Source organism: Microcaecilia unicolor, chromosome 4 (assembly GCF_901765095.1).
Source record: "Microcaecilia unicolor chromosome 4, aMicUni1.1, whole genome shotgun sequence".
NCBI lineage: Eukaryota > Metazoa > Chordata > Amphibia > Gymnophiona > Siphonopidae > Microcaecilia > Microcaecilia unicolor.
In genome coordinates this window covers 63,488,044-63,515,371 of record NC_044034.1, presented here as the reverse complement: position 1 = coordinate 63,515,371, position 27,328 = coordinate 63,488,044, and the positions used below count along the sequence as shown (strand labels likewise).

The 27,328-nt window shown below is 40.7% G+C and overlaps 1 protein-coding gene across 1 annotated transcript in view; it reads right to left on the bottom strand.

Moving 5' to 3' along the window:
* Nucleotides 1-27,328, bottom strand: part of ZMYM2 (zinc finger MYM-type containing 2) — a 552,630-nt gene that overhangs the window by 348,076 nt on the left and 177,226 nt on the right. The window contains exon 7 of the mRNA XM_030202393.1: nucleotides 24,987-25,199. Within this exon, the coding sequence (XP_030058253.1) occupies nucleotides 24,987-25,199 (213 nt within the window). The remainder of the gene's footprint in view (nucleotides 1-24,986; nucleotides 25,200-27,328) is intronic.

Below are 27,328 nucleotides of genomic sequence, written 5' to 3'. Positions count from 1 at the left end.
AGTTTCTTCTTTTTTTTAAACAACCTTCTTCACTAGAGAGAGGAATTAAAAAAAAGGTTTACCTCAGAGGCAGAAAAGGAGAGAGAAAAAAAAAACAGAGTTTCCTTTTTTTTTTTTCCCTTTTATAACCAACCTTCTTCACTAGTGACAGGAATAAATAAAGGCTTACCTAAGAGGCAGAAATTCAGATATATCTACCATCAAAGAAGAGAAGAACCCCACAGGGGAGACAAGTTACTCCATGAAAAAATTAACCATCACCCTGCTAGAAAGACAGCCAGGGAAGGGAGGGGAAGGGAGGGAACCAGGGTCACTGGATATCACCCTAGCTGGCAGATGAGGAACTCACGACCACTGAGTATCATCTAAAACTAGCCCCCAACACGGCTACCAGCACACCCCTGGCTCCACTGTCACCAGAAGAATCTGGGACAGGAGCTACCAGCCAGTAATCCAGAGCAGCTGCATGATCCGTCCACCATCCGCTAGGAGACAGAGAAAATACTGAACATTCCAGGCTGCACGATACCCTTAAGGGGCGGTTTACTTGGAACTATTTTCTCTGTCTCCTTTCGCTGGTAGATGGACATAACCCATTAGTCTGGACTGGTCTGGTATAGATGACAAGAAAACAAGTTTATTATGAATTCATTTGAAACTCCACTTTCTACATATTACTCTTATTCTATAATTTCGAAGAACGGTCATGTTTTCCAATTGATTTTTCACCAAAGCATGTTAGGGGAGGAGATCAGGAGAAAACTCTTAAAACTTAGAGAAAAAAAAGTTAATTCCTAACACTAACAAATCCTTACTACCCAGCTGAAATCAAAAACTTCATCACAGAGACAAATATGAAAATTCTAGGAATAACAAACAGCTATCATTTGAACCTCAGGTATATAAAGTAGTATCCAATGTCTTCAAAACACTATGGAAATTAAAAAGATAGACCATTTTTTCCAAACACAATTTTTAGATCCTCAACCCCATTGTAGGACTAAACACCCTATTAATAAGAAAACTACAAACAGCCCACAAGATGGTGGCTTGTCTTGTACTCAATCTCCCCACTACTCTCAGAGACTCCTTTATTAATGAAGTTATACTGGCTTCCAATAAACACACACATCACATTCAAATTATGTGTATTTGCTTATCAAATTTTATATGGTATATCCCCATCATATATGCAGAATCTTATTGAACTACCAAAACCTAACATTGAAGTCTTCCAGAAACCTCCTTATTCTCCACTTCCCAAACTGCAATAAAATTCAATACAAAGCAATTCATACTGCTGGATTTTCCTATCAATGCACTCAAAGATGGAACTTCCTTCCCAAATGATTAAGTCATTCTATTTCATGTTTCATAAACTACTAAAAGCTTACTTAGTAAGATCTCTCACTGATGAAAACAATTATTATTTATGACATTTATATCCCACATTATCTCAAACAGAATTCAAGTTCAATGGGGCCCACATTATAACAAATTTGGAACTTACAAACCATTCTGGTTACAAGAACAAATTGAATATGATTGCAAATACAAGAAAATTCAACAAGTAACTTGGATTGATATTGTATAACTGATTCACTGTACAATCATTAAGATGTACCATTCCTGATTGTATTGCATTCTATCCATGTTAATTACATTACATTCTTACAAGTTCTGACTGTATAATTAATATAATTTAGCCTTGTTAAATAGTCTACTTTTTTTAAAAAAACTTTATTGATTTTAAAGCAACATAATATTTATAAAAACATAACAGCATATAATATGGAACAATGACGAAAAAAACAACAACAAAAAACATACAGGTCAGTGAGCTGATAAAAATAAAACAGGACAGTTAAATGTTCTACTTTAATGTGAGCCACATTGAACCTGAACTTGCATAGGATAATATGGGAAACAAATGTAAACTAAAATAAATATTTTACAAATGGAGCTATGATGGATTTATTTTTATTTATATTCTGCAAAATACACACAGATAAACCAAACCGAATCCTAGCCAAAATAATGACCAATGCACTTAGCATAGTGTTCCTTCAGTAAGCCGCATAGTAAAAATCCCTAACATCAGGTCATTAGAATCCCTTGACCCTCCCCAGCCCCCCCAACTTAAAAAAAAACCCCTCCCTTAAGATTCTGCTGCACCAAAATTGGATTACAATCCATCTCCTAATGATCAAGGTTGAGTGACCTGAGGCAATATTGGCATCAATTTTTCCAACCAGGTGATATATACATCCCAAGTACGGTTAGAAGTTAGCAGCCTGTTCCTCTTAATTGCTGTCAATTTGGATATCAAATAAATAGGATGAGAAGTGATGGATTTTTTTATTTTAAAAAATCTGGAAGCCAGTGGAGTTAAATAGATCAGTTTCTTATAATACTTTGATACTAGAGTGGAGTTATGAATTTAGTAAGAAGACTGATTTATGAACCCACGTGATTAAGACAAGCATTTTTAAAATTGTGGGTGGCATATATCATATTACTAGTGAAGATAAAGTGGATATTGTTTTGATACTGGTTGTATAATTTTGGGGCTGTTAAGATTGGTGAATGATTTTTCTTTGATAGCAATCCACATCTACCCTCTAATCACATTTTTGTAGTTCTTGCAAAACCCTGATGAAGACACTATGACAAAACATTGATCAGTGTTTATTTGCTAAAGAAAGACCCTTAATTAGAAGAATGTATCAAACTTCCCAAATTCAAAAACTGTCATGGTGCACTATTAAATACAATGCACTTATTTTAGCACTTCATGTTCAGCTCTTTCAAGTAAAACAGCGTGCTGTAATCCTTCCCTCCAATCCAAATTAATCTTCTAACTCAGGAGTGGGCAACCAGAGACCTCAAGTGCCACAACCCAGTGGGGTTTTCAAGATTTGCACAATGAATATGCATGAGATGTTTGCATACAATGGAAGCAATATGCATAATCCATTCCAGAAATCTTGAAAACCAGACTGGTTTGTGACCCTCAGACTGTGGTTGCCCATCCCCGATCTAACTCTTCAATTGAGGATCTTTACCAAGCGAAACTGCTATAATGCTTTAGCACTAATACTAGTTTATTAATATCTAGATAAGATCAAGATCTATTTTTGGATTCTCTTTATCCACCCTTTAGAAACAGTGCAATTTTAATATTGGGCATTTTTGCTGATTAGAAAGCATATGGAAACCAGTGATGAAGTGGTTGTCCTCATCACTCAAGGTGAATCTTTGAGGCTTTTCCCATAGAATTTTATTATAAATGGGAATGAATTTCTTAACTACTATTTATCTTTCCGGGAGATCTATCAGACTAATCCAGAAGCTACGGGTTATGCCCTTCAAGCAGAGGCTGAGAGTGCTTTGCCCAGTAAGGGCACTGTGCAGTAATTGCCCCTTAGTATTTTGCATAACCAAGCAATAAAACTGTGTAAACATTCTAAAGACAGTTGAATCCTTCTCTCAACTCTGTTTTCTCCAAAATACTGAACTTTCAACTAACGAATCCCACAAACAGAATACTGAAAGACAGACGATACACAGAAACAATATCCAGAAAAAGGGTGGTAAGCTGAATTAGTCTAGTAGAAGTCAATGAAAGAAAACAGGTAATTATAATTTTACCTTCCTCACACAGTACCTACCAGACCAGTCTAGAAGGTGTGGGATATAATAAACCATTCCCTTAAGAGGTATACAGCAACCCCCGCTCTCCAGTACCTCAGTTCCAAACGTTCCATATTCTCTCATTGCTACATCTACCCTCTAGCAAAAGTATTCAGAGAGAAGGACCAAGTTGCCACCTAGCAGATGTCCAACAGAATTATGGCTATACCTCTGCCCAAGAAACAGCCAGTTCTCTAGTAGAATGAGCTCTTAAACCTACAGGAAGTTGCTTTTTCGAAAGCTGAAGAAATAATTTCCTTTAACCAATGGGAAATAGCAGCCTTGAAGGCAGCAAAACCTTCACTGCCTCCAAAAAAAAAAGATAAATCTGATCTAAAATTCATTAGTTAACTGCTAAATATTTTATCAGAGTTCTATGAACACTGAGCAAATGTAAAGCTCTAAACTCTTCTCAAAAGTCTTCCCTACAAAACAATGCAATACCTACTGTACCTGAATGTACACAGTATGAATAGATTTTGGGCAATATGTAAGATTAAACTACCAACTGGGTCACCTGAACAGAACAGACCTTTCTGTATAAAAAAAAAAACACAAAACAAAAACTGTCCTTACAGAAACTCCAGCTTCTGAAGAATGTAAGAAGGGATTTCTGCATGCTGCCTGCAACTCCAAAACTTTGAACTACAGTTATTTAATTTAAAAATGTATATACCAAACTTACATTATAAAAACAGTAAACCAAAACCAACATTTAGCATTCGACATTGAAATTTAACTCAAGCTGATGTAAAGCAAACATTAGATAACCAAAATCTTAGTAAAATGGTGCTAGAAACAGCTGTGTCTAAAGTTATGGTGAGAAGGAAAACCATCTTCAAAAATGAGATCTTTAAAATGCAGTTCTCTTAAGAGGTTAAAAGACAGGGCTACCTATGGCTCTGAGAACCAAATTAATTTCATTCTGGACACAGAGGTCTAATCTGATTAACCCCTTTGAAAAATAATGTACCACATCAGAATGAATTGCTAAGGGGCACTTTTGTGAACACCCTTTAAATAATAAAAGAGCCACCAATTGCACTTTTAAGAAACCCAGAGCAAAACATTTCTGAAGACTATCCTGAAGAAAGACTAAAATATGACTAGTAGAAGCTGAAAATGGGAACATGTGCATTCTGGACACCAAGACTCAAATCTATGCCAGACTATGCACAAAGTGGATCTGTCTAGCCTGCAAGAGTGGCTATTACCTCTACAAAGCACCCTTTCCATCTGAGATGCAACCACACAAAAGGCAGGCTATAAGACAGGAGGAGGCTGAGTTTTCCATGGCTACTGTACCCTGAATTAACAATCCCTTCTCCTGTAAAAGTCTCAATGATTGCTAGAGGTAGTCTAGAGATGAAAAAGATCTGCAGATCAAGGTCTCGTGGGCCAATCGAACACCACTATAACAACTCCAATAGGGTGGAATGCAGTCTTCTGTAGAAAGCGTCCTAGCATTGGAAGAAGCAGAAAGATAACACAGGCCTTTGAGACCAAGGTTGAATCAAAGTGTCCAAATCTTCTGAACTCTGTTCCCTCCTACTACTGAAAAAGCAAAGTATTGTGGCATTGAGCTTTAAAGCCATCAGATCTAGAAGAGGTAAGCCACATCACTTTATTATGAGGCTGAAAGCCTCCTGTGAGAGTCCCACTTTCCCAGTGAGGGAGTGCCTGCTGAGGATATCTACTTGGATATTCTTAACTCCATCATGTGCTGCTGAGAGAACCAACAAGTGATTTCCTGCCCATCACATGTGATATATTTCCTACACCAGCTCTACACTTCTAATACCATCTTGTTTACTGATGTAAACTGCTGTTGCACTGTCTGAAAATAACTGGCTTGTGGGACAGAAGATCCTGGAAGGCCACCAAGTACCATGGGAAATGCTCTGTGCTCCAGAGAGGGGGTGAACAAGGTCTTCTCAGTCAAGGTCCTCAGCCCTTGCACTACTTCACCTTGACAGGCAGCCTCTCAGATAAGGCAGCTGGCATGTTGTCTCCATGTAGAAGATTGGATATATGAAGCCACCATTTCATGCTCAACTTTACATAATTCATCCAGTTAAGTCTGATGTCAGTACCTTGAGAAAGGAGACCAATGACAACAGCAACTCCTATAATGGGGACATGTGGTCTTTCGCCCATGGGGCTAAGGTGGTTTGATAACAGGAGACGGCATAATATCACAAGCCTGAAGCCTGTCTCCACCCACTCCACCCAATGTTGTTTTAATTCTCCCCAATGCAGCCACCGCCAGCTTGCTACATCCAAAACAATGAAACGGATAGGGCAACAAGATCTGCCTACTGGCTTCAGTCCACATAAAAGGCCAGATAAGGCTCATGCCATGTCCTGCTATCAAACCTCCTTAGGACTAACTCTATAGTTGCTGCCATCAAACCTACAACCTGCATAAAACCCCAAACCCAAGGAAATAAAAGTTGCAAAAGAACCAAAATTCCATCCTTTGTCACACAAGACAAATCTTGCCTTGCTAGGTGTCAAAAAAGTCATCCCTGGACTGCAAAGGTCAAAGTTACCTTTTCACTCTCCTGAAAAGAAAGGGCTCAAATGAGCCAGTTGTCAAACAATGACTGACCTTTATATGCCCCGTCTGCATTAAAATAAGGTCATCAACCACCATTACTTTAAAAAAAAAAAAAAAGTTCTTCAAGCTGTCATCAGGCCAAAGGGCATTACCCTAAACTGAAAATACTTCCATAGAATTGCAAACTTCATGAACGTTTGGTGTGGAGGTCATAATAGAATATCAAGGTTGGTCTCCAAGGTCTAATGCTGTCAAAAACTCCCATTCAAACCAAAGCAAAATATCCATTCTGAAATGTGTGACCTTCAGGGTTTGATTTAAACTCTTATAGAACCAAAGGATTCCTCTTTCTTGGAAACTATAAAATAAATAGAATATCTAAAAGTTCCCCATTCCAGCTTCGGAACCAGAATAGCAGCATTAAAGTGTACAGCGTTGCATAAGTCTAGTAGCGCTATAAAAAATGATAAGTAGTAGTGGTAATCAAGAAAACACCTGTTTTGTTTTTTTTTGTTTGTTTTTTCACTGTGGCTTATCACTCCCAAACCCACTAGTCATACAATATTCTAGTCAATTACTCAAGAAAACCGAGGAATGGACCATCTACATTTCAATGTGGTGATCTGGGGGGTACATGAAGATCTGGATCCTTTAATTTTTGTCCCCAAAAAAGAACCCCGTTAAGTCTGTGAACACTGAAATGATCCGAAGCAATCTGGTCTCTGGCATTTGGAATCATAAAACTTTAATCTGCTAGAAGGAATCCTAGATACAGGCTTTGATTTGTTTTCAGGTAACTTCTGAGGCTTAGATTCTCCTATATCCTTATCCAATTTTTCAAGACCATATTCAAAGAGCAATTTCCCCTTAACAGGAAGCCTGTTAAACCCATCTTTGATGAGTCAGCTGAACACTGGGCTCAGATAACACCATGTCTCTTGTGGAAGTACAAATTAAATTAAAGAGCATCCGCAATACAAGCAATGAATGCCCATAGTCAAGCCGCTTGAATGGGTTGGATCTTCCTGCTTCGGTTGAGCTACACCCTACTCTAACCATACTGAGTGGAGACACTTTAGAAACACACTGCAAGCTGCTTTCTGAAGAACTAATGTAGAGGATCTCAAAAGATAACAGGATAATTTAGAGACCATCCTTAAAGTCTTTTAAAGCTGAGTCTCCCTCCACTGGAATAATGATCTCTTTAGTAATGGCAGTTACTAAGGCACCCACCTAGGCAAGTTTGAACTTATCTTTGTTATCTGGCATTAAGAGATGATAGTGGCATAACGTTCTGGTTTTTTTCTGCCATTTGGCATCATATGGGGCTATTGCATTAGCTTGGATGGAATTTTGCTGGGGTTACGGGGAAGGGGGCAGGGCTTGGTAAAGTGAGGTAGGGTTCACACCATGCAATATTGTGGAGAAGTTGATTTGTGTATTGACAATAATAAAAGTTGTGAACTAAAACAATTTTGCCATAGCTCTACCAACATTGACCTGGCTCAGGAGAGTCCCATTCAGCTGAAATGAGGGCTTGAATGCCTTGATATAGAAGAAATATCTTACAAGGCTGTATAATTCTTTTTTAAATAGTTATCTAATGAAAGCATCTTCTGACAAAAACACAAATAAGGGACTCCAGAGTTTTAGCAATAGCAGCAGGAAGTGCATCCTGGAGTCTAACAGAAGGATCATCATCTTCCACAGGAAGTTCTCCTTCCTCAAGGGGGTTCAACTAAAGAAGCAGCCCTAGAAACTAAAGACCTAGGCTGGTCAGAGTAGTACTGACAGATTCAATTGAGTATCAAATTATACAGAGTTTCCACTCCTCTTCTCTTAGCAGAACCAACACATTCAGCAGCAGAAGTAGAGGGAGGTAGTAGACAAAGCTCTGCGACTCCTTGAGAATGTTTACTAAAAATGTATATTTACATTGATGTTTATTTAAAAACTTGATGAATCACCATCTGGCCATTAATTCGAACTCCAGTAGATACAGTACAGACAGTCGATCAAGAAGACAGAATCCATTCTGAAGACAATCATTCACAGCAATGCCACTGCCGCCCCCTGTCCAGACTATTTAAAAAAGTGAGTTTTCAAACTAGCTCTAAATTATTTGTAGGACTCTGATCTAATCAAATTAGGAAGATTTTTCTAGTACCCAATTTATGGAATAAAGTAAGTACTGTGTCTGGTTGACTACAACTTGACCCTATTAGGACCAGAAAGAACCAGCCTTTGATCATTGAGCATAGTCAACATGGTGGCACATACGGAACAGTTAAATTAACAAGGTAGACCCTCATGAATCATTTTCACTTTAAATGCTAATGTAAGGATTCTAAACTGTACTGGGAACCAATGAAGCTTACGGAATAAGGACATCACATGATCCCTATGAGTAGTTCTGCATAAGATTCTGGCAGATGTCGTTTATAAGGACTGTAGTCTTTTCAGAATAGATTGGGTAATGACTTCAGAAATCACATTACTATAATCCAGAAGACACTTATATCAGAATGATAAAGTGTTTGCAATGCCTTCATGTCCAAAAACTGACAAACAGAAAACAGATGACAAAGCATGAGGAATCCTGATAGAGAACTGTAGAAATCTGTTGTGTAAAAGTCAGGTGACTACCTATAAATACCCCAAGTAATGAAATGAATCAGCTGGGAGAAATGCAATAAACTCAGATGGAAATGAAAGGACTGCAGCCAATGTCCCCCTAGAAACTTAGGTGGAAGGGAGGAGACATCCAGAGCGATATATGTTGAAAATGGTACTGTGATACTTTTTGACAGTACTCTGCTCCAAAATGAGACCACAGAGGGGCCTAAAATGGCGGCAACTCCTACACTTGTACTGTGAGAAGCATGGTGCTAAGAGCTAGCAGCAGAGTGTCTGTGGGCTCAAGGAAAGCTCAATTTCCCATCTACCCAATGCTGAAAAAGACGGCACTAGATGCAAAAAAAGAGGCACCCCTGCATACACCACACTGACCCACTGCTCCTCTGTGGTGGCTACAATGAGAAAACATAAGAATAGACATACTGGGGTCAGAACAATGGTCCTTCTAGCACAGAGTCCCATTTCCAACAGTGGCCAATCCAGGTCACAAGTATCTGGCAGAAACCAAAATAGTAGCAACACCAATCACCAGGACAAGCAGTAGCTTCCCACTGTCTGTCTCAATAGCAGACTATGACCTTTTCCTCGGGAGCCTGTACAAACCTTTTCTAAACCCAGATAAAATAACTGCTGTTACTACATACTTCAGCAAAGAGTTCCAGAGCTTAACTAGTCATTGAATGAAAAAAATATTTCCTCCTATTTTAAAACTATTTTCATGTAATTTCAATGTGTCCCCTAGTCTTCTGTACTTTTTGAAAGAGTAAAAAAAATTTTTGATTCACTTCTACTTGTTCTACGCCACTCAGAATTTGTAGACCTCAATCATATCGCCTCTCAGTCTCCTCACTTCTAAGCTGAAGAGCCCTAACATCTTTAGTCTTTTCTCATACGAGAGCAATTCCATCCTATTTATCATTTTGATCACTCTTTTAAACTTTTCTAATACCACTATACTTGTTTTGAGATACGGTGAAAAACAAACGCAATACTCAAGGTGTGATTGCACCACAGAGTGAGAAAGTATTCTTGGTCTTATTTACCATCATTTCCTATTAATTCCTAGCATTGTTTGCTTTTTTGGCAGCCACCACATACTGGGCAGAAGATTTCAGCTTATTGTCTACGACACCACCTAACATAGTAACATAGTGACAGCAGACAAAGACCAGAACAATCCACCCAGTCTGCCCAACAGTCACATTCATTATCAATTCAAGATTAAATCAACAATGAACATGAAATTATATACTTGATCATGGTCTCTCTTTGGTGTTTCTAGGACACAAACCGGAAAAGTCTGCCCGGCACAGTCCTCACGTTCCAAATTAATGGAGTCTCCATCAAAGCCCTCTCCAACCCAACCCGGACTGCTATATATGGGACATAGACTATACAAGCCTGCCCAGCACCGGCCTTAGTTTTTACAGCCAGAGTTCCCATCTAAGCACCACTTGACATGCAAACACAAATGCAACCCTTTAAGTTTTGTTTTTTTATACCATTCATTTTCTAATTAGAAATTCTCTGTGTTCATCTCATGTCTTTTTAATTCAGTCACCGTTTTTTTAAACCATCTGCCTCAGGAGGGCAATCCAGGCAACCACCCTGCTGGGAAAAAGAATTTTCTGACATTAATCTGAAGTCTACTACTACTACTAACATTTGTATAGTGCTACCAGGCGTACGCAGCGCTGAACATGAGACACACAGAGACAGTCCCTGCTCAAAGAGCTTACAATCTAGGTAAAAACAGAGAGACAAGACATTTACAGGCAAGGGAATTACTGGTAAAAAGGAACAGGAGAGAAGGAGGGCAAAAGAGTAGGGTTAGGAGCCAAAGGCAGTAGTGAAAAGGTGGGGTCTACTACCCTGCAGCCTCAATTCATGTCCCCTAGTTTTACCGTTTTCCCTTCTCTGGAAAATATTTGTTTCTATATTAATACCTTTCAAGTAAAATGTCTATCATATCTCCCCTGTCCCTCCTCGCCTCTAGGGTATACGTATGCAGGTCTTCCAGTCTCTTCTCGTACATCTTTTGGCGCAGGACCTATATTTTCGTCACCTTCCTCTGGACTGCTTCAAGTCTTCTTACATCTTTAGCCAGATACGGCCTCCAAAACTGACCACAATATTCCAAGTAGGGCATCACCAATGACTTCCACAGGGGCATCAACACCTCCTTTCTGCTGCTGGTTATGCCTCTCTATACAGCCCAGCATCCTTCTATGGCCACCGCCTTGTCACACTGTTTTGTCACCTTCAGATCCTCAGATACTAACAACCCAAGGTCCCTCTCCCTGTCTGTGCATATCAACCTCTCACTGCCTAAACACATATGGCTCCCTTTGATTTCTACTCCTTAAGTGCATCACTCTGCATTTCTTTGCACTGAATTTTAATTGCCAAACAGACCATTCTTCTACCTTTTGCAGATCCTTTTTGTTTTTGCACTCCCTCCTAGGTATCCACTGTTACAAATCTTAGTATCATCCACAAAAAGGCAAACCTTACCTTCTAATCCCAGCACTGATCCTTCAGGCACTCCACTACTCACCTTTCCTTCCCAAGAGTGAATTCCACTAACCACCACTCTCTGGCGTCTGTCAATCAGTTCACCACTTTTGAGTCCTAACTTCAGCCTGTCAAGTTTATTCAACAGCCTCTTATAAGGAACCGTGTCAAAGACTTTGCTGAAATGATTATATCTAGAATGCATCCTCATTCCAATTCTCTGGTCACAAGTCAAAGAATTCAATCAGATTAGTTTGGAGAGATTTAAAAACCATGCTGTCTTGGATGTCGTAAGCTATTGTATTCCAGCAAATTCACTAACCTTTCCCTCAGCAGCGCTTCCATTACTTTTCCAATAACCAAAGTGAGGCTTTCCGGCCAGTAGTTTCCAGCTTCTTCCCCGTCACTACTTTTGTGAAGAAGGACCATATCTGCTCTTCTCCAATCCCACAGAACCTCTAACATATCTGAGGATTTATTAAACAAATCTTTAAAAGGACTAACCAGAACCTCTGAGCTCCCTCAATATCCTGGGATGGATCCCATCCGGTCCCATGGCTTTTGTCCACCTTCAGATTTTCAAGTTGTTCATAAACACTTTCTTCTATGAACGGTGCTATATCCACTCCATTCTCATATTTATCTTGCCAGTCAATCATAGTCCTCTCCTCCAGGATTTTCTTCCGTAAACACAGAACAAAAGTATAGTTTTAGCAGGTTTGCTGTTTCATTATCTTTCTCCATATAGTGGTTGACAGCATCCTTCAGTCCTACAAATCCATTGTTAGTCTTCCTCCTTTCACCAGTGGTTCCCAAACCTGGTGTTTACGCTTTGTAGCGCTATATAAATGCTAAATAGTAGTAGTAGTAGTCTTGGAAGCACCTCAGTCAGTCAGGTTTTCAGGATACCCACAATAAATATTCATGAGAGAGATTTGCATACACTGCCTCCATTACATGAATATTCATTGTGAGTATCCTTTCACTAATATACTTGAAAAAATTCTTCTCTCCTCCCTACATTTCTAGCCATTTCTTCTTCAGCTTGCACTTTCGCCAGACATCTCTCTTGGCTTCTTTCAGTTTCATCTTGTATTCCTCTGTGTTCCTCTTAAGTTTTTTTACACCAAAATTTGTCTTTTTTTTTTTTTTTCACGTGTTTGGAGAACCATATTAGTTTCCCTTTTTCTCTTGCTTTTACTTACTCTCCTCACATAAATGTCAGTAGCCATATTTATAGCTTCTTTCAGCCTGGACCACTGACTTTCCACTTCGTTTATGTCCTCCCAGGTCATCAGCTCTTTAAGTACTCCTCATTTCACTAACATCCGCATGTTTGAAATACAGGACAGATTTGAGAGGCTGCCCTCCATTTTAGCTGTTATATAAAACCAAACCGTGAGGATCCCTAATGCCCAGGTGGGCACCTACTCTGACATTAGACACACTTTCCCCATTTGTGAGTACCAGATCCAGCATTGCTCCTTCCCTCATAGGTTCCATCACCATTTGTCTGAGCAGAACACTTTGAAAGGTATCCACAATCTCTATATTTCAGATTCCAAAAAAGGAACTTTCTAATCTGCATCAAGTTGAAGTCTCTCAGCAACAGCACCTCTCCTTTCTTTCCCAACGTTTGGATATCTGAAACCAGATCTTTATCTAATTCTTCCAATTGTGGCGGAGGTTTGTAAACACCACCCATGTGGACATAGGTTACATATTCTCTTTTCAAAATCGCTTCTTCCTTTCCTCAGGTCCCCTGCACTTCAGTCACTCTGATATCGTTTCTCACATACAGAGATACTCCTCCACCTTTTCAATCATCTCTACCCTTCCTAAATAGATTGTAGCCTGGTATGTTTGCATTCCTTTCATGGAATCACTCTCAATCACGTCTCTGTGATAACATCTAAAGGTTTGCCACCTATATATTTTTGAGCAGAAACGAAAACGGGTGAAAAAAGCTGAGGAGGTAGAAGTTGCTCTTCTTCGGTGGTTTTCTCAAGTCAAGAGCAGACAGTTTCCTGTCAGTGGTCCACTGCTTATGGAGAAAGCTAATCAGCTAGCTGAAAGTCTTGGACTAACTGAATTCAAAGCCACTGTTGGATGGTTGGAAAGATGGAAGGAGAGGAACAACATAAAATTCAAGAAACAGCATGGTGAAAAACAAGGCGCTGATGACTTTAGTGCTGAAAATTGGGTTGTTTCAGTTCTTCCTACCATTTTGAACGAGTTTGCACCTTGTGACATTTTCAATGCTGATGAAAACGGACTCTACTGGCGAGCGATTCCTGATGGACCACTTGCATTCAAACAAGCCAAAACTACAGGAAGTAAAATGTCGAAGGACCGACTGACGATCCTCCTTTGCTGCCATATGGATGGGAGTGAGAAGTTGGAACCCCTCATCATTGGAAAGAGCAACCAGCCCTGTTGCTTCAAGAAAGTTAAGCGACTTCCTGTGTCATACGAGGCTAACGCAAATTCATGGATGACTTCATGGATGACTTGGGAAATTTGGAAGCAGTGGCTAAAGAAGTTAGACACTAGAATGGGGGCACAAAAGAGTCAGATTTTGTTGCTTTGTGATAACTGTGCTGCACACAGGGATGATGTCAGGCTAACGTCAAGGTGGTTTTCCTGCCACCAAACACTACCTCTCTGATCCAACCTATGGATCAGGGCATAATAGCCAATTTCAAACAACATTATCGGGCTCTCATGCTACGTCGTCTGATGAGCGTTATGGATAACCAGACTGGCAAGGATAAACGTGCTGTTGAACTGGTTCGTAATCTATCACTGTTGGATTCCCTACATATGCAGAAGGAAGCCTGGAATCATGTTACACAGACAACCATTGTGAACTGCTACAAGCGGGCAAGCTTTGTTAGGGATGTGGAGAGGGACGAAACAGATGCAGCTGTTGCAAACGCGTCAGATGAACAGGCTATTGACACCCCAGCCGGTGTTACTGAAGAGGCGTTTCATCACTATGTAGCTGTTGATACGATCTACAAACAGCTGACGACAGCACTGATGTCCAGATATGCACCTACACGCAGGCAACAGCCGATGAAACAGATGATCAAATGAGCAGTGAGGCACATGCTGACAAAATTCAACAACCTCCTGTCACTTTTGCAAGAGCGCTGGAAAGTCTCAACAACGTGCAGGCCTATCTGAAGGCCACTGGATCTCAGTGCTATAACAGGTTTTTATTGTCTGGCAGATATAGTCTATGGAACTCACAGACAGTGTACAGAGGACTATCACTGATTACTTCAAGTAAGCCTAAGATCAGTTAATGGAGACTGTATACTGTATGTATAATAAACAGTACTGTACGATGTCAAGCTTCTTTTTTTGGGTCACAGCAGTTAAGCGCACGCTCCGGTTAACTGCATGTATTTCTTTGGTCCCAGACCCTTGCACTTAAGTGGATTGCACTGTATTACAGACTATTTTAAGGATAGGATACAGATCACCAAGAGCAGATCAGTAATTTCATGTTTGAGTTCTTTCAGTATGCTTGGATGCATACCATCTGGTCCACATTTACTACAGAGATTTTTCAGTTCCTCCGCATTGTCACCTTTGAAAAACATTTCTGACAGAGGTAGATCTCTTATCTTATTCAATAAAGACCGAAGCAAAGAATTCATTCAGTCTCTCCACTATGGCCTTGTTCTCCGAGTGTCCCTTTTGCTCCTTCATGAACTAAAGGTCCCACAGATTCCCTCACAGGCTTTCTGCTTCTGATGTACCAGAAAAGGTTGTTACTGTGAGTTTTTATCTCTGTGGCACGTTTTTCTTCATATTCTCTATCAAAACTTTGCATCTAACCCATCAGCGCTTATGTTGCCTCTTATTGTCTTCATTTGGATTCTTTTTTCATTCTTTGAAGGACACTCTTTTGGCTCCAATAGTCACTTTCACTTCTTTTAACCACGCTGGCTGGCGATTTCTCTTTTTTCCACCTTTATAAATATGTGTAATGCATCTGGTCTGGGCTTTCAAGATAATATTTTTATTTTCCTCATTTTATCTTGGTCGCCCTTATGAAAATGATTATCATGGTCGCCCTTATGAAAATGAAATGCTGCTACAGAAGATTTCCTTTGTGGCTTCACTCAAGATATTAGCTCAAACTTGATCATGATATGATCCCTGTTTTCTAGTGGGTCCAACCCAGTTACCTCTCGTACTATGCCCTGCATTCTGCTACGGACTAGATCTAAAATGGCTCCCCACCTAGTCGGTTGCTGGATCAGTTGCTGCAAGAAGCTGTCCATTATATCTACAACATTTTACCTCCCTAACGTTCCCTGATGTAAAATGTATCCAGTCAATATTGGGGTAACAAATCACCCAGCATGCTGTTGTCCAATTTGACAGCTTTTCCTAATTTCTGCAAACAATTCTTTATCTGTCCATTCTGTCCTGGCGGACAGTAATACAGCCCTACCAGAATACTCCTTCCCTTCGCATGTGGCATTTCTATCCACAATGATTCCACACTGTTTCATGTAGAATGTTTATTTTCTTTGACTCTCCTCGCAAGGGCCTCCAAATGAAACAGGAGGAAGAAGTTTGAAATTTCACTAGCTGACAGAGTGCATCACTCCAGTTATACTGCATCAAATGAGAACCTGAGCTTCCTCATGGCAATTGACTAAAGCTCCCCCGGAAAGCCAGCTCATTCTAAATACTTCAGAGCTGCTTAATTGAATAAAAATATATATACACATTACAGCAGAACAACCAGTTGGAAAGAGGGGAGAAACGACGACTCCTTTGAGCAACCCAACACAAGTTTGTTTGTTTTTTTTTTTTTTTGGGGGGGGGGGGGATTTAATATTCAACCTCCTTGCTTAACTAAGCGTACTCCAACTTGCATAGGAGCTAAAATCCTCAGACAGCTCAGGAGCTGCACACAGGAACCCATCCTCTATTGGAGACAGAATCACTACCATGGTGCCCTTAGGGGGCAAAGAGCTTTTTTTCTGTTCCCATCTAAAGATCAATGGTCATAACCCACAGCTTCCAGACTGGTTTACAGGAACAAAAGTAATGTATAATTGTTAAAAGGTAAACAAAATTACATTTACTATAAACAAAATTACCACATTTACTATGTTATGTTAAGTGAATATTTTATTAATTGTTTTTAACACTGTTTTCATGAAAGAATCTTTTAGTTGATCAATATGTATGTAAATAGTATTATCCATGTCTTATGCTAAAATAAATGAAAAGGGAAATTTTTAGAAAAAATATTCTTGATCTGTTAACTTACGGCTTTACCTTTAACTTTCATTTAGTTCCTAATTTTCTGGTGCACTGAATAACTAAAGCTATTATTTCATTTGATCCTATGATGCTCCGTCACTTCATTTTTTTCCCAGAACAAAGGTGAAATTTATTTATACCTGTTAATTCCCTTTCCTTGAGTCCTGCTAGACTAATCAAGATCAGTGGGTTGCAACCGTTCCCAACCAACAGATGAAAGACCTTGAAATGTTTCACTGTTATCACCAGTATAAGGGGCTGGAGAAGGCTGGACCTCTCCAATATGCTCTTGTCAAAGCAAAATACATTCAAACCTGTTTAATATCAAGCCCCACATAATATCACAGCATTTTTTATCCCCCCGTCAGCACCCACTGTAACTAACAAGGCCTTCCTCCGCTTATTGTCACTCTTCATAATGTCACATATCTGTTAACATCAAAAAGTTCAGCCGCTTGGCGATTCAAAACCTACCTCATGTCACAGAATGATGATCCATGCTGCTAAACAGCCAATCACTGTGCTCTTTATCACATAGCCGATACTAGTTATCAGCTTCACACAGACTCCGATTAGCAGTGATGTGTCCATCTACACATGCGCGTTAAAATGGCAGCTAAGTGTATTAATTTCAACTTAAAAGCAAAAATGGAAATTATAACTAAGCACAAAGACCTCGCAGAAAAGCTTGGTATTGACATTTTTACTGTGTCAAAACTAGATAACAAGCGGGACAAAATAAAGGATTTTCATTCGTCACTAACAGCAGCAAGCTATAAGCTCATGCGGACTAACCTGTACACAGACATTGAAGGCCCATTGTTTGAAGTAGTTTAAAACAGAACCGCACACTGCACAACTTCGGTAAGTGGGCCAATACTTAGAGATTTCTGAACTTCTTGCTAAAGAGATGCAGTTACCTGAATGGAAATCTTACAATGGATTCCTTTAAAAGGCCATAACATTGTTTTCAAGGTTCCTGCAAATGTGTTAGTGTAGTGAGCGGTTGGCTTTCCCAATATGCTGTCCTCACTTGGATTTCAGGGCTCAGTTCTTTCTTGCTTTTCTTCTCATCTCTCCCATCATACTTTTAGTGTAATCGCTAGTGGATCCTCCTCCACTTGTATCCCACTACCAGTTGGTGTACATCAGGGATCTGTCCTGGGACCTCTACTTTTCTCCATCTATACTTCCTCCATTGGTACTCTGATCTCATCCCATGGTTTTCAGCATCAGCTTTATGCTGATGACTTCCAGATCTACTTCTCTACATCTCCACACCAGAAATTTCAACAGAAATTCATGCCAAAGTATCAGCCTGCCTGTCTGACGTTGCTGCCTGGATGTCTCACCGCCATCTTAAACTAAACATGACCAAGATCAAGCTTCTTTATCTTTCCCCTAAACCAACCCCTCCCCCCATTCTCTATCTCTGAGGATAACACTCTCATCCTCCCTGTCTCATCAGCTCATAGCCTTGGGGGTAATTTTCGACTCCTCTCTCTCCTTCTCTGCATATATTCAACAGACTGCTAAAACCTGTCATTTCTTTCTCTATATCACCAAAATTCGTCATTTCCTTTCTGAGCACACTACCAGAACCCTTATCCACACTCATCACTTCTCGCTCAGACTATTGCAACCTGCTTCTCACAGGTCTCCCACTAAGCCATCTCTCTCCCCTTCAATCTGTTCAAATTCTGCTACACAACTTATATTCTGCCAGTGTTGCTATGCTCATATTAGCCCTCTCCTCAAATCACTTCATTGGCTCCCTATCCATTTCCACATACAGTTCAAACTCCTCTTACTGACTTACAAGTGCATTCACTCTGCAGCTCGACCGCCTCCATGACTGACCAGCTGCTAAATGCCCTTTAGGCACTTTTCCCTCAAAAAAAAAAAAAAAAGGGGGGGGGTTAAGGCAAAACTTAAAGTAGGAAGGGGGAGAAGGGATTTGGCGCCATCAGGTGTAGCCCCAACCGACACCAGCAAGCCTGAACCCCCAAGCTCTACTGAACCACAAAAATGGAACAGGAGTTAAGTGGTCCCTAAGAATCCAGGAGCTGATGAAAACCCATCCACCACCTGTTGGAGATGAGAGCTCAAAACAGAGCATCCTGTATACCAGAGTTCAATCTCCACCTGCTGGTAAATGGGCACACTCCATCAGTTACTGGATTCATATGCTCTGACATTAAGGAAAAGCAAGAACTCACTGAGTGGGAGAAGCCAAAGTATCCTCCGCTTAAACTCTCTCAATGTTAAGAGTTATTGGCTTCCAGTTTCCGCAAGGGCAATGTTTAAATTTTTGTCTCTTGTTTACAAAGTGTTACATGGGCTAGCCCCACCATATTTCATAACCCTTTTTTTCTCAAATATTAAGGATCATTAGATCAACTGCTATATTTACCTTTCCACCTTTAAAATATATTATAAGACCAAAGCTTTTAGACAAACTCCTTTTGTTTCAGGTGGCACACCAACAAAGAAAGAGAATCGCTTCATGTTTATGACTACTTATCAATTTCAAATTTCAAAAATATTAAAACTTTCTTATTTAGGAAATGTTATAATCTGATAGAACCCAGTCATGTGCCTATAATGAACCCAGAATCAGGGGCCTCTGGCTCTCAGGAAGAGACAAACCAAACAACCCTTCTTGACAAAAGATACAATAATTTTGCCTGAGAGGGTCTAGGCAGACTAGAAAGACTGGGCTTCCTAGGCCCCCTTAGATGAAACTGCATCTGGAACAAGCTCTCCCTGGAGCATCCCGCCAAACAGCACCACAGGGGGACTCCGGGGGAACCCCCCCCCCCCCTCAGTTTCCCTAAGATGACTCACCTTCAAGGCCAAACACTGAGCCCTTCCCCACCAAGGTGTACTGAAGCCCCCCCCCCCCCCAACATACACACAATGCCTTCCAAGTCAAGAGAAAACTCGCGCCTGAACAAGTGAGAACTGCCCATGCAGAAGGCTCCAGCGGGTTCCAGTCTCTCTTCCTTCCCTCGGTGGTGCCGCTTCATGGCTACTACTTACAAATGTGGTTGCCAAATGTCAACTACCAGCTATGTCCATAGCAATATAACGAGCAAAAGGAGGAAACTAAGACCTTGCTTGGGCAGGATGTGGCCAGCCTCTTCCACTCTCGTGCACTGCCCTGAAAACCAGCAGGCAGGATTCTGCAACAAGAACCCTGCCTGAGGGCCCCCCCCCCCCCCCACCCCAAATCCCTGGAATACCCAGCATAAGATAAAGAAGAAGCCTCTTTGAGCTCCACGAGCCACTACTCACTTAGTGGGACTGAGTGAAAACATGCAATAGGGCTTCCACAGAACCTCAAAGGAGCCAAGACTCCATGCAGTTTCCAAGTGATTCCACTCTATGCAAGCACTAGGGGATGCCCTATGGGAGACAGAATCAAAGAAGACTGCTGGCATGACAAATGTCAAAGCCTGCCCCTGCTAGCATTAGCTCCCAGTGAACACACATTACTCACCTCCCATTCAAGGAGGGGGTTAATGGGCCTCAACTAATGGATCAAACTCTGGTTGTTGGCATCAAAAGCAAGCAACCCACTAGCAGCCCCAATAGGGCTCCTTGAAATCCCCTGGCAGAGAAAGGAATTACTGCTGTTTCCCACCAGAAAATCGCCACTCAGGGAACTGAGAGAGCAATGGGGCTGGACCAGAACCGGCTTTTAGAGCTGTAGGCCCCCAAGGTCCACTCCTGAGCTCACCAAGAGAATAAGACCAGATATGGTCACCATGCCTGGGCCCAATCCCAACACTCAAAGCCACGGAGCTAACAGCTCCTCCTGAAACCTATAAAATCTGAGCATAGGTGGGTGACTGGATCCATACCTGGGTCCCCTTCAACCAAAGTCACCCACCAGGGCAGCTCCCTTACTCTGCCTAATTAGCAATAAAAAGGTTTGTACTACAGGCCAATAGCACAATTCATGGCTGCTCCTAAGCATGGAAATGTACTCTAGACCACCAGCCTTGCAGCTCAAACTATACTCAGTCCACCCATTTAAGATCATCAACGGAAGGTGAAAGGGATTTATGCCCTGCTGGTGTAGCTTGAACTGAAGCCCCCTGCCCCCCCTCAAAGAGCTCAGCGAGTCTAGTCCCCCCCTGCTACAGCAGACATAGGCCAACTGCCCTATTCTGAACCTAAGAAAGCAAACTTCTAAGATGATACAGCTTCCTGAAGAGGGCCTCCCAAATCGCTGAAACCTCTGACCATCACCCTGGCAGTCCATCAAGCCATTCCTGTCTAGGCCATAGAGCTCAATACCAAGGAGATCACTTCCTTGTGTCTTGCAGACATTCATATCCAGGAGGAATCTGGAGGTACTTCCCCCTCAGCCAGGACTACCCAGCTGACAGGGGCCAAATAATGGAAACCACATTGTGTGGCCAGATGAGAATCTTTCAAAAAGGGGCCCCTCACAGTCCTCAGTCTTTCATAGAGGGTAACCTCCAGAACCATCCATGGCCTCAAGATGAAGCTGGCAAGGAAAGACTCCTGCTGTCCTTCCACAGAAGATTGGCTCTATAAGCTTGAGTCCTAGAGAGCCCTGAGAAATGAGTACCCATGGCAGCATGGGCCATGACAAATTACACTTTTAAAGGACCCCCCCCCCCCCCCCCCAACCTTCAGTGAAATGGGTTCCCCAGAAACCTTTGGGCTGTGCCCAGGAACTCTCCTAGGGCCACTTGGGGCCAGTGAACTGAGTACTAGCTCCCACAAACCTTCCTTCTTCGGCTGCCCCAAATGCACGCATAACCAACAGGGAAACTCCCTTCACAACTGCCTAGCCTGACCTGCAGTAACACCTCTAGGTCTGTTTGCCACTCCCAAGCACGCCTCCCGCTGTGTCAGCCAGCCCATCCAGCTAACGCTTGGGGCAAGGAGGCTTGCAAAGTCCTCCTGACTCCACGGAGGTAGAACTGTGGTCTGAACTCCACAAGCTGCAGGCTCAGGGACAAGTGTAGGCTGTTAACTACAACTAGGGAGATCAGGCCTTTCTCATCAAATCTTATGCATCAGCCTAACCTTACCATCTGCTGGAGGTGGAAGAATACTGAACTTTTCCAGCCTACACCAGCCCTCATACTGGGGTTTGTCACTGAAACATTTCAAGTTCTGTACCTCCATCTGCTAGTTGGGAAGATCACAACTCACCAATCTGAACTGGAATAGCAGGACAATAAGGAATTTATTTTTATATTTTTTTTTTTAAACAGAACAAAACAGATGACAATATGGTCATTTTTCTTCTACCAATTGTGAAGGCTAAAACACACTTACTCTGTCTGATGACAATGCATCAAACTTGTTTCCCTTGGTGTCAGCACTGCATACAAAAGTTTAGCTATCCACTATAATAGGTCTAACACACATTTGAATGGTGATATATTCAGGAAATCAATGGGATTCTGAAAGCCACATCTCAACCTTAATTCCTAGTACTTTCATCCATATTGTAGCACGTTTCCTTCAAGTTCTCTGATGTCTAGCTAAATATTTTACGCTTCCACTAAAGTACTTTGGCTTACATCTTGGTTAAACCAAAATAAGAACTTGCAAGCAAACAAACAAAAAAAAAAAACCCAGGAGGGGAGTGAGGATGACAGTTTTGCAGGGAAAAAAAGGCAGGCTTACAGGACCTTACACATGTAATTTTCCCCATTGATATTCCGCCTGTAACTAAATAGGTCAAAGTAAAACAAACATGAAAATACAAAAACACATTCCATACCAAAAACATCCCAATACAGAAAGAACTACTCATTAACTCTACCCGCACTAACAGCTCTCCTCCTCAAACAGTAGCAAAAACAAGAAGAATATTTCTTAAATGGTATCACATTTGCTCATATACACAAATATCCAGGTAGCTGATTCCATAACAGCGGACCAGCCACGGAAGGAAGAATAGAAATTAAAATTGTTACCACTGTCTATAAAGTAATGTGGTTAAACTTACATACATGGAAAAAGTCAAACTCAAATTACTGGGATGCCTTCTGTTAAGTTAGAGTTACACTCCTTTAATCAGATCAATAAAACTGACTCGATGAATGTACTTTGGCTCTCAAAAGCTAGTAAAAAATGCTTTTAGTCCAACAAATAGTCATCACCTACAACCTGTTTGATCTTGATATTTATCTAAACACCGCAGAAAAAAAAATATCCACCACAAGCTCTCTCTCAACAACCCAAACGTTTCCCAAAAACAAAAATCTAGCTCCAACATGGAAATATATGAATAAATCACAAAAAAGTAAAAGAAGAAATTTTAAAAGTGAGAGACAACCATGTGAACAAAGTACACCAGAACATAGATTATGGGTTGTCAGCATGTTGAGACGTACAAAAGAAGTCAATTCAATACAATGTTAAGGTTTATTTGGAAATAATCCCAAAGCACAAATATGTAAGTGAAGCCAATAGGATATCGCATTAAAATCCTACTACATGAATACATAACTGATTAAGGTAACTGGCCAATTGATATTACTAATTTATCATCACTATTTCACTAAAGTACAGTTTTAATGATTAAACAACACTACTTAAAACGATTTAACACTAAAACAATTTAGAATTTTATTACAGTTACAATTAAAGAGCATTACTGTTACAGTGGCTACCTCTCAAAATACTTTATATAAAAATTAAACACTTGCTACAGCAAGGCCTCTTTCCTCTAAGAGCTGCCTCTATCAACCTTTACTTCTCCCTCCCCTCCCACCAACAATATGCAAAGATATTTATGCTAAATGGTTTATGAGAACTATATAAGACAAAGCACATTAAGCGTATATGCTATCATACAAATATGTTTATTCCCTTATGCAAAAATATGTAATACAACAAAGGGAAACATTACAGTATGAAAAATTACTAATAGATGTACATTATGTGAATGTTTTGATATATAAAATAGAAAGCAAAATGTCAGCGTAACAAATAATTATCTTTGCAAAAAACAATTAGCACATGTGATATATAATAAACTTATAATGGCAGTAACAATTTTAAAGCAAATAAAACAATCAAATGTAGCAAAGCTAACAGCTATTTATCTATATCCTACAGTATAATATGTCTGGGTCTTGGTAATCCCCATATGCATTAAATATGCCAAGCTCTTGAGGAAAACTTTTGCAAAGTTCAAAATGACTAATGCATTCACAGCCTACTTAACATTAAAAGGGCTTATGTGCTCTTTTCATTATCCTTCCAGCACTTATGAACCACAATAGGCTATTCCTCAATGGATACATTTCCTAGTGGGGCTGTCCTATAGAGAAGGTACTGAGCATTCCAAGCCATTAGCTCCTTGATGTCTGGTGTGTCAGACATTATAAACTGGTAGTAAGGAGCTTTCTTGGAACTAACAAGGGCTCCATGCCCCTGGATGTCCTGCTGTCAGCTGCTGAAGACGAGCAGATCACACGGAAGCAGAATAGGTTAGTTGAACAGTAATCGGTTATGTGAAAGTCTGAAAGGTTCCACTGGATTCATATACTAGAATGAAAACAAATATACTGTATAAATATAACCCAACGGCTCATGGTACAATGTCAATGTACAGGTTTTGACTTAGCCAGGTACATACAAAGTTGGTTTATGTAATTTCAATAGAATTGTGTAAAACTATGGACTTTAGGAATGTTTAACGAAGAATGGAGATGACTAGGACAATATATCAAAAGTGAAGATGTCTACCAAAGTTAAGAAGTGATCATTTGCCACAAAGTTTAAAAGGAAGAACATGTATCCATATGAGATGACATCAGATGAAATACATTAAAATAGAGATTTAAGTTTCTGGCCTTTCTCAAGTTGATTATCAATGTCTTACAGCTTATTGTCTTGACATTCCTTAAAAAGCTGAAAAAACAGGAGCCATGTGAAACTGATATCAAGCAAATTATGGTATGGGCAAGTTTTAAGATGCGATTTGATAATCTTGGGTACATATAATATAGCATAAAGCAGAGCTCAACCATTCTGTGGACACAACCCCAATTCACACAGCCACAGAAAGTGCATAACCCCCATGCAGCAGAGAACGTCTTACAGGAAGCTCTGGCTTAAAAAAAAAAAGCCTTAATGTCAGGAAACAAATCTGTTTCTATGCATTTTTGTGGACCACAAGGCATAGCTTACAAGCTTACTTTTTCCTCACCCTTAAAGCTACAGCACTCGAATATCAATTTTCCCTTTATAAAATTAAAGGAAAGGACAACAAAAAGTAAATTACCTGTCTGAACTCACTGACACAGGCCTGACTGCAGAACCTTTTCTGCTGACCATCAATCATAAGCAAATTGTTTCCAGCTCCTTTGCTAGGAAGGTATTCACCACAGTGCTCACAGCAATTCATTATTAAGCCATTTGCCATTCTGTATCTATTGAAGCAGTGGTCACTGCACAACTTATGAGTCATATTTTTAAAACTAACTTCATGACGAATCTTAAAAAAAAGAAGAAAAAAAACCGTTAGTGAACAAGTAGAAAACATGAAAAGCTTATATAACATGGCAGCACAAGCCTGACTTTAAACAAACTGCCTAGGGCACCAAATTTCCAAAACACCTGTTCACTTGCTTTAGGTCATGTCAGTAACATTTAAAAGGAGTGGCCTACCACTCTCTCTCAACCAGCAAGGGGAGCCCCCCCCCCCCCCCCTTCACTGGCCTATAGGCACCAGAATCAAACCTGATGGCACTACTGGCCCAACAGAGGTCAGTTTCCACTGATCTGGAAGCAATCCTGGCTCTTTATAAAATAGCAGCATTTTCAGCAGGTTTTTAAGGCTAACATGTAGCCACATACATTTACACCCGCGTAAGAGCTGAAACATATGTGCATAGGTGAATGTTTTATAATTTATGCTGTACTTTGAGGTTCTGCCAACCCCCTCCCCCAAAACTAAACAACACCCTCTAGCATGCTTGTGTGTGGGTTGAATAGAAACCCACACCCTACAAGGTGGGTACTTTTGTGTGTGTAAGCCTTGGGTTAACTTTATGGGAACCCATTTACAAAGGTGAAATTTGGCTTTACCTGCTAACTTCCCTTCCTTTACTCCTACTACACCTGACCTATGGGGTACAAACACACACTAGCCAATGGAGGCAGAGAAGATGAACTGTTCCAGTGACATCACCAGTATAAGGAGTACTGCAGCCTGGGACTTATTAACTATATACACTTTTTAAACCTGCGAGACTTGCAGAAACAGAACCTGAGTGCCTGAATCTGAGGCACTTACACAGCACAGCAGAAATGCAGAACCTGCAACCCTGTCAAAGAAAGACACAGTCTCAAACAATCTATAAACTTCACTTTCAAATCTCTTTGATAAAGAACTCCTACTGAATTGTTTTTTAAATTTGATTGTGGACTGCTTAGCTGGAACCCCAATAGGTGGTGTATCAAAAATAAAACAAACTGATCTAGCAGGATTAAAGGAGGGAAAAAAGGGTAACTTAGACCTTACCTGCTAATTTGCTTTCCTTTAGTCCCTCCGGACCGGCCCAGAATGTGACTGATGGGGTTGTGTACGCCTTCCAGCAGGTGGAGACTGAGAAAAAAAACTGACTCTAGCCAGCCAATAAGAGCCCTTGCCAGCTAGAGAAAGATCCAGTAATAAAGTACCAAAGCAGAAGGAAAGTCATAGAAGAAATACAGAAACTGTGCATCCAAAAACCTGAGCAGCCACCGGCACATTGCCAACAACGGGTGCGTGCCTTCAAACATATCATGGTCATTCATACCGGGCCTTTCAGTAAAAAAATTTTTTTATTTTATTTATTTTTTTTTTTTAACTATAGAGATCAAGAAACTAACAACTCAGCTCCAAACAAACACTGATATCTGAAGGGAGGGATCTGGGCCGGTCCGGAGGGACTAAAGGAAAGCAAATTAGCAGGTAAGGTCTAATTTACCGTTCCTTAGTGTCCCTCCAGATCGGCCCAGAATGTGACTGATGGGAAGTAAAGCAGTGAAAATATGGGAGGGACCCTAGAAGCCCCGCCGACAAAACGCACGCTCTAAACAACTTGACGACTGAGAATGACTAAACGGTAATGGTTAGAAAAAAGAATGCAGACACAACCATGACACCGTCTTACAAAAATCTTCTGAAGTCACCAGACAACTGTCTGCCCACGAGGGTGACTGATCTCTTGCAGAGCGAGCCTCAACCTGCTCTGGAACAGACGTCCCAGAAAAAGAATAAGCTGAAGCAATCATTAGTTAGAGCCATCAAGAAATAGAGAGGTTAGAGGCTGCCACTGCAACCAGAACAAAGAAACAATCAGATCACTGGATGTCATCAGTAGACCTAATATTGTGCTACAACACCCGTTTGACAGCCAAATACTTCAAAAAACCACTGCTCTTCTGAACCAGAAACAGAACCGAAGACAGGCAATAGCACCGGCTGAGAAATATAAAACACCGAGACACTACCTTAGGAAGAAAGGAAGGGACGGTCCGGAACACTACCCGATCGGACCAGAACTCTAAAAACAAAGAACTACACAACAGCGCCTGCAACTGCGAAACTCGTCTAGCCGAAACAACAGCCACCAAAAA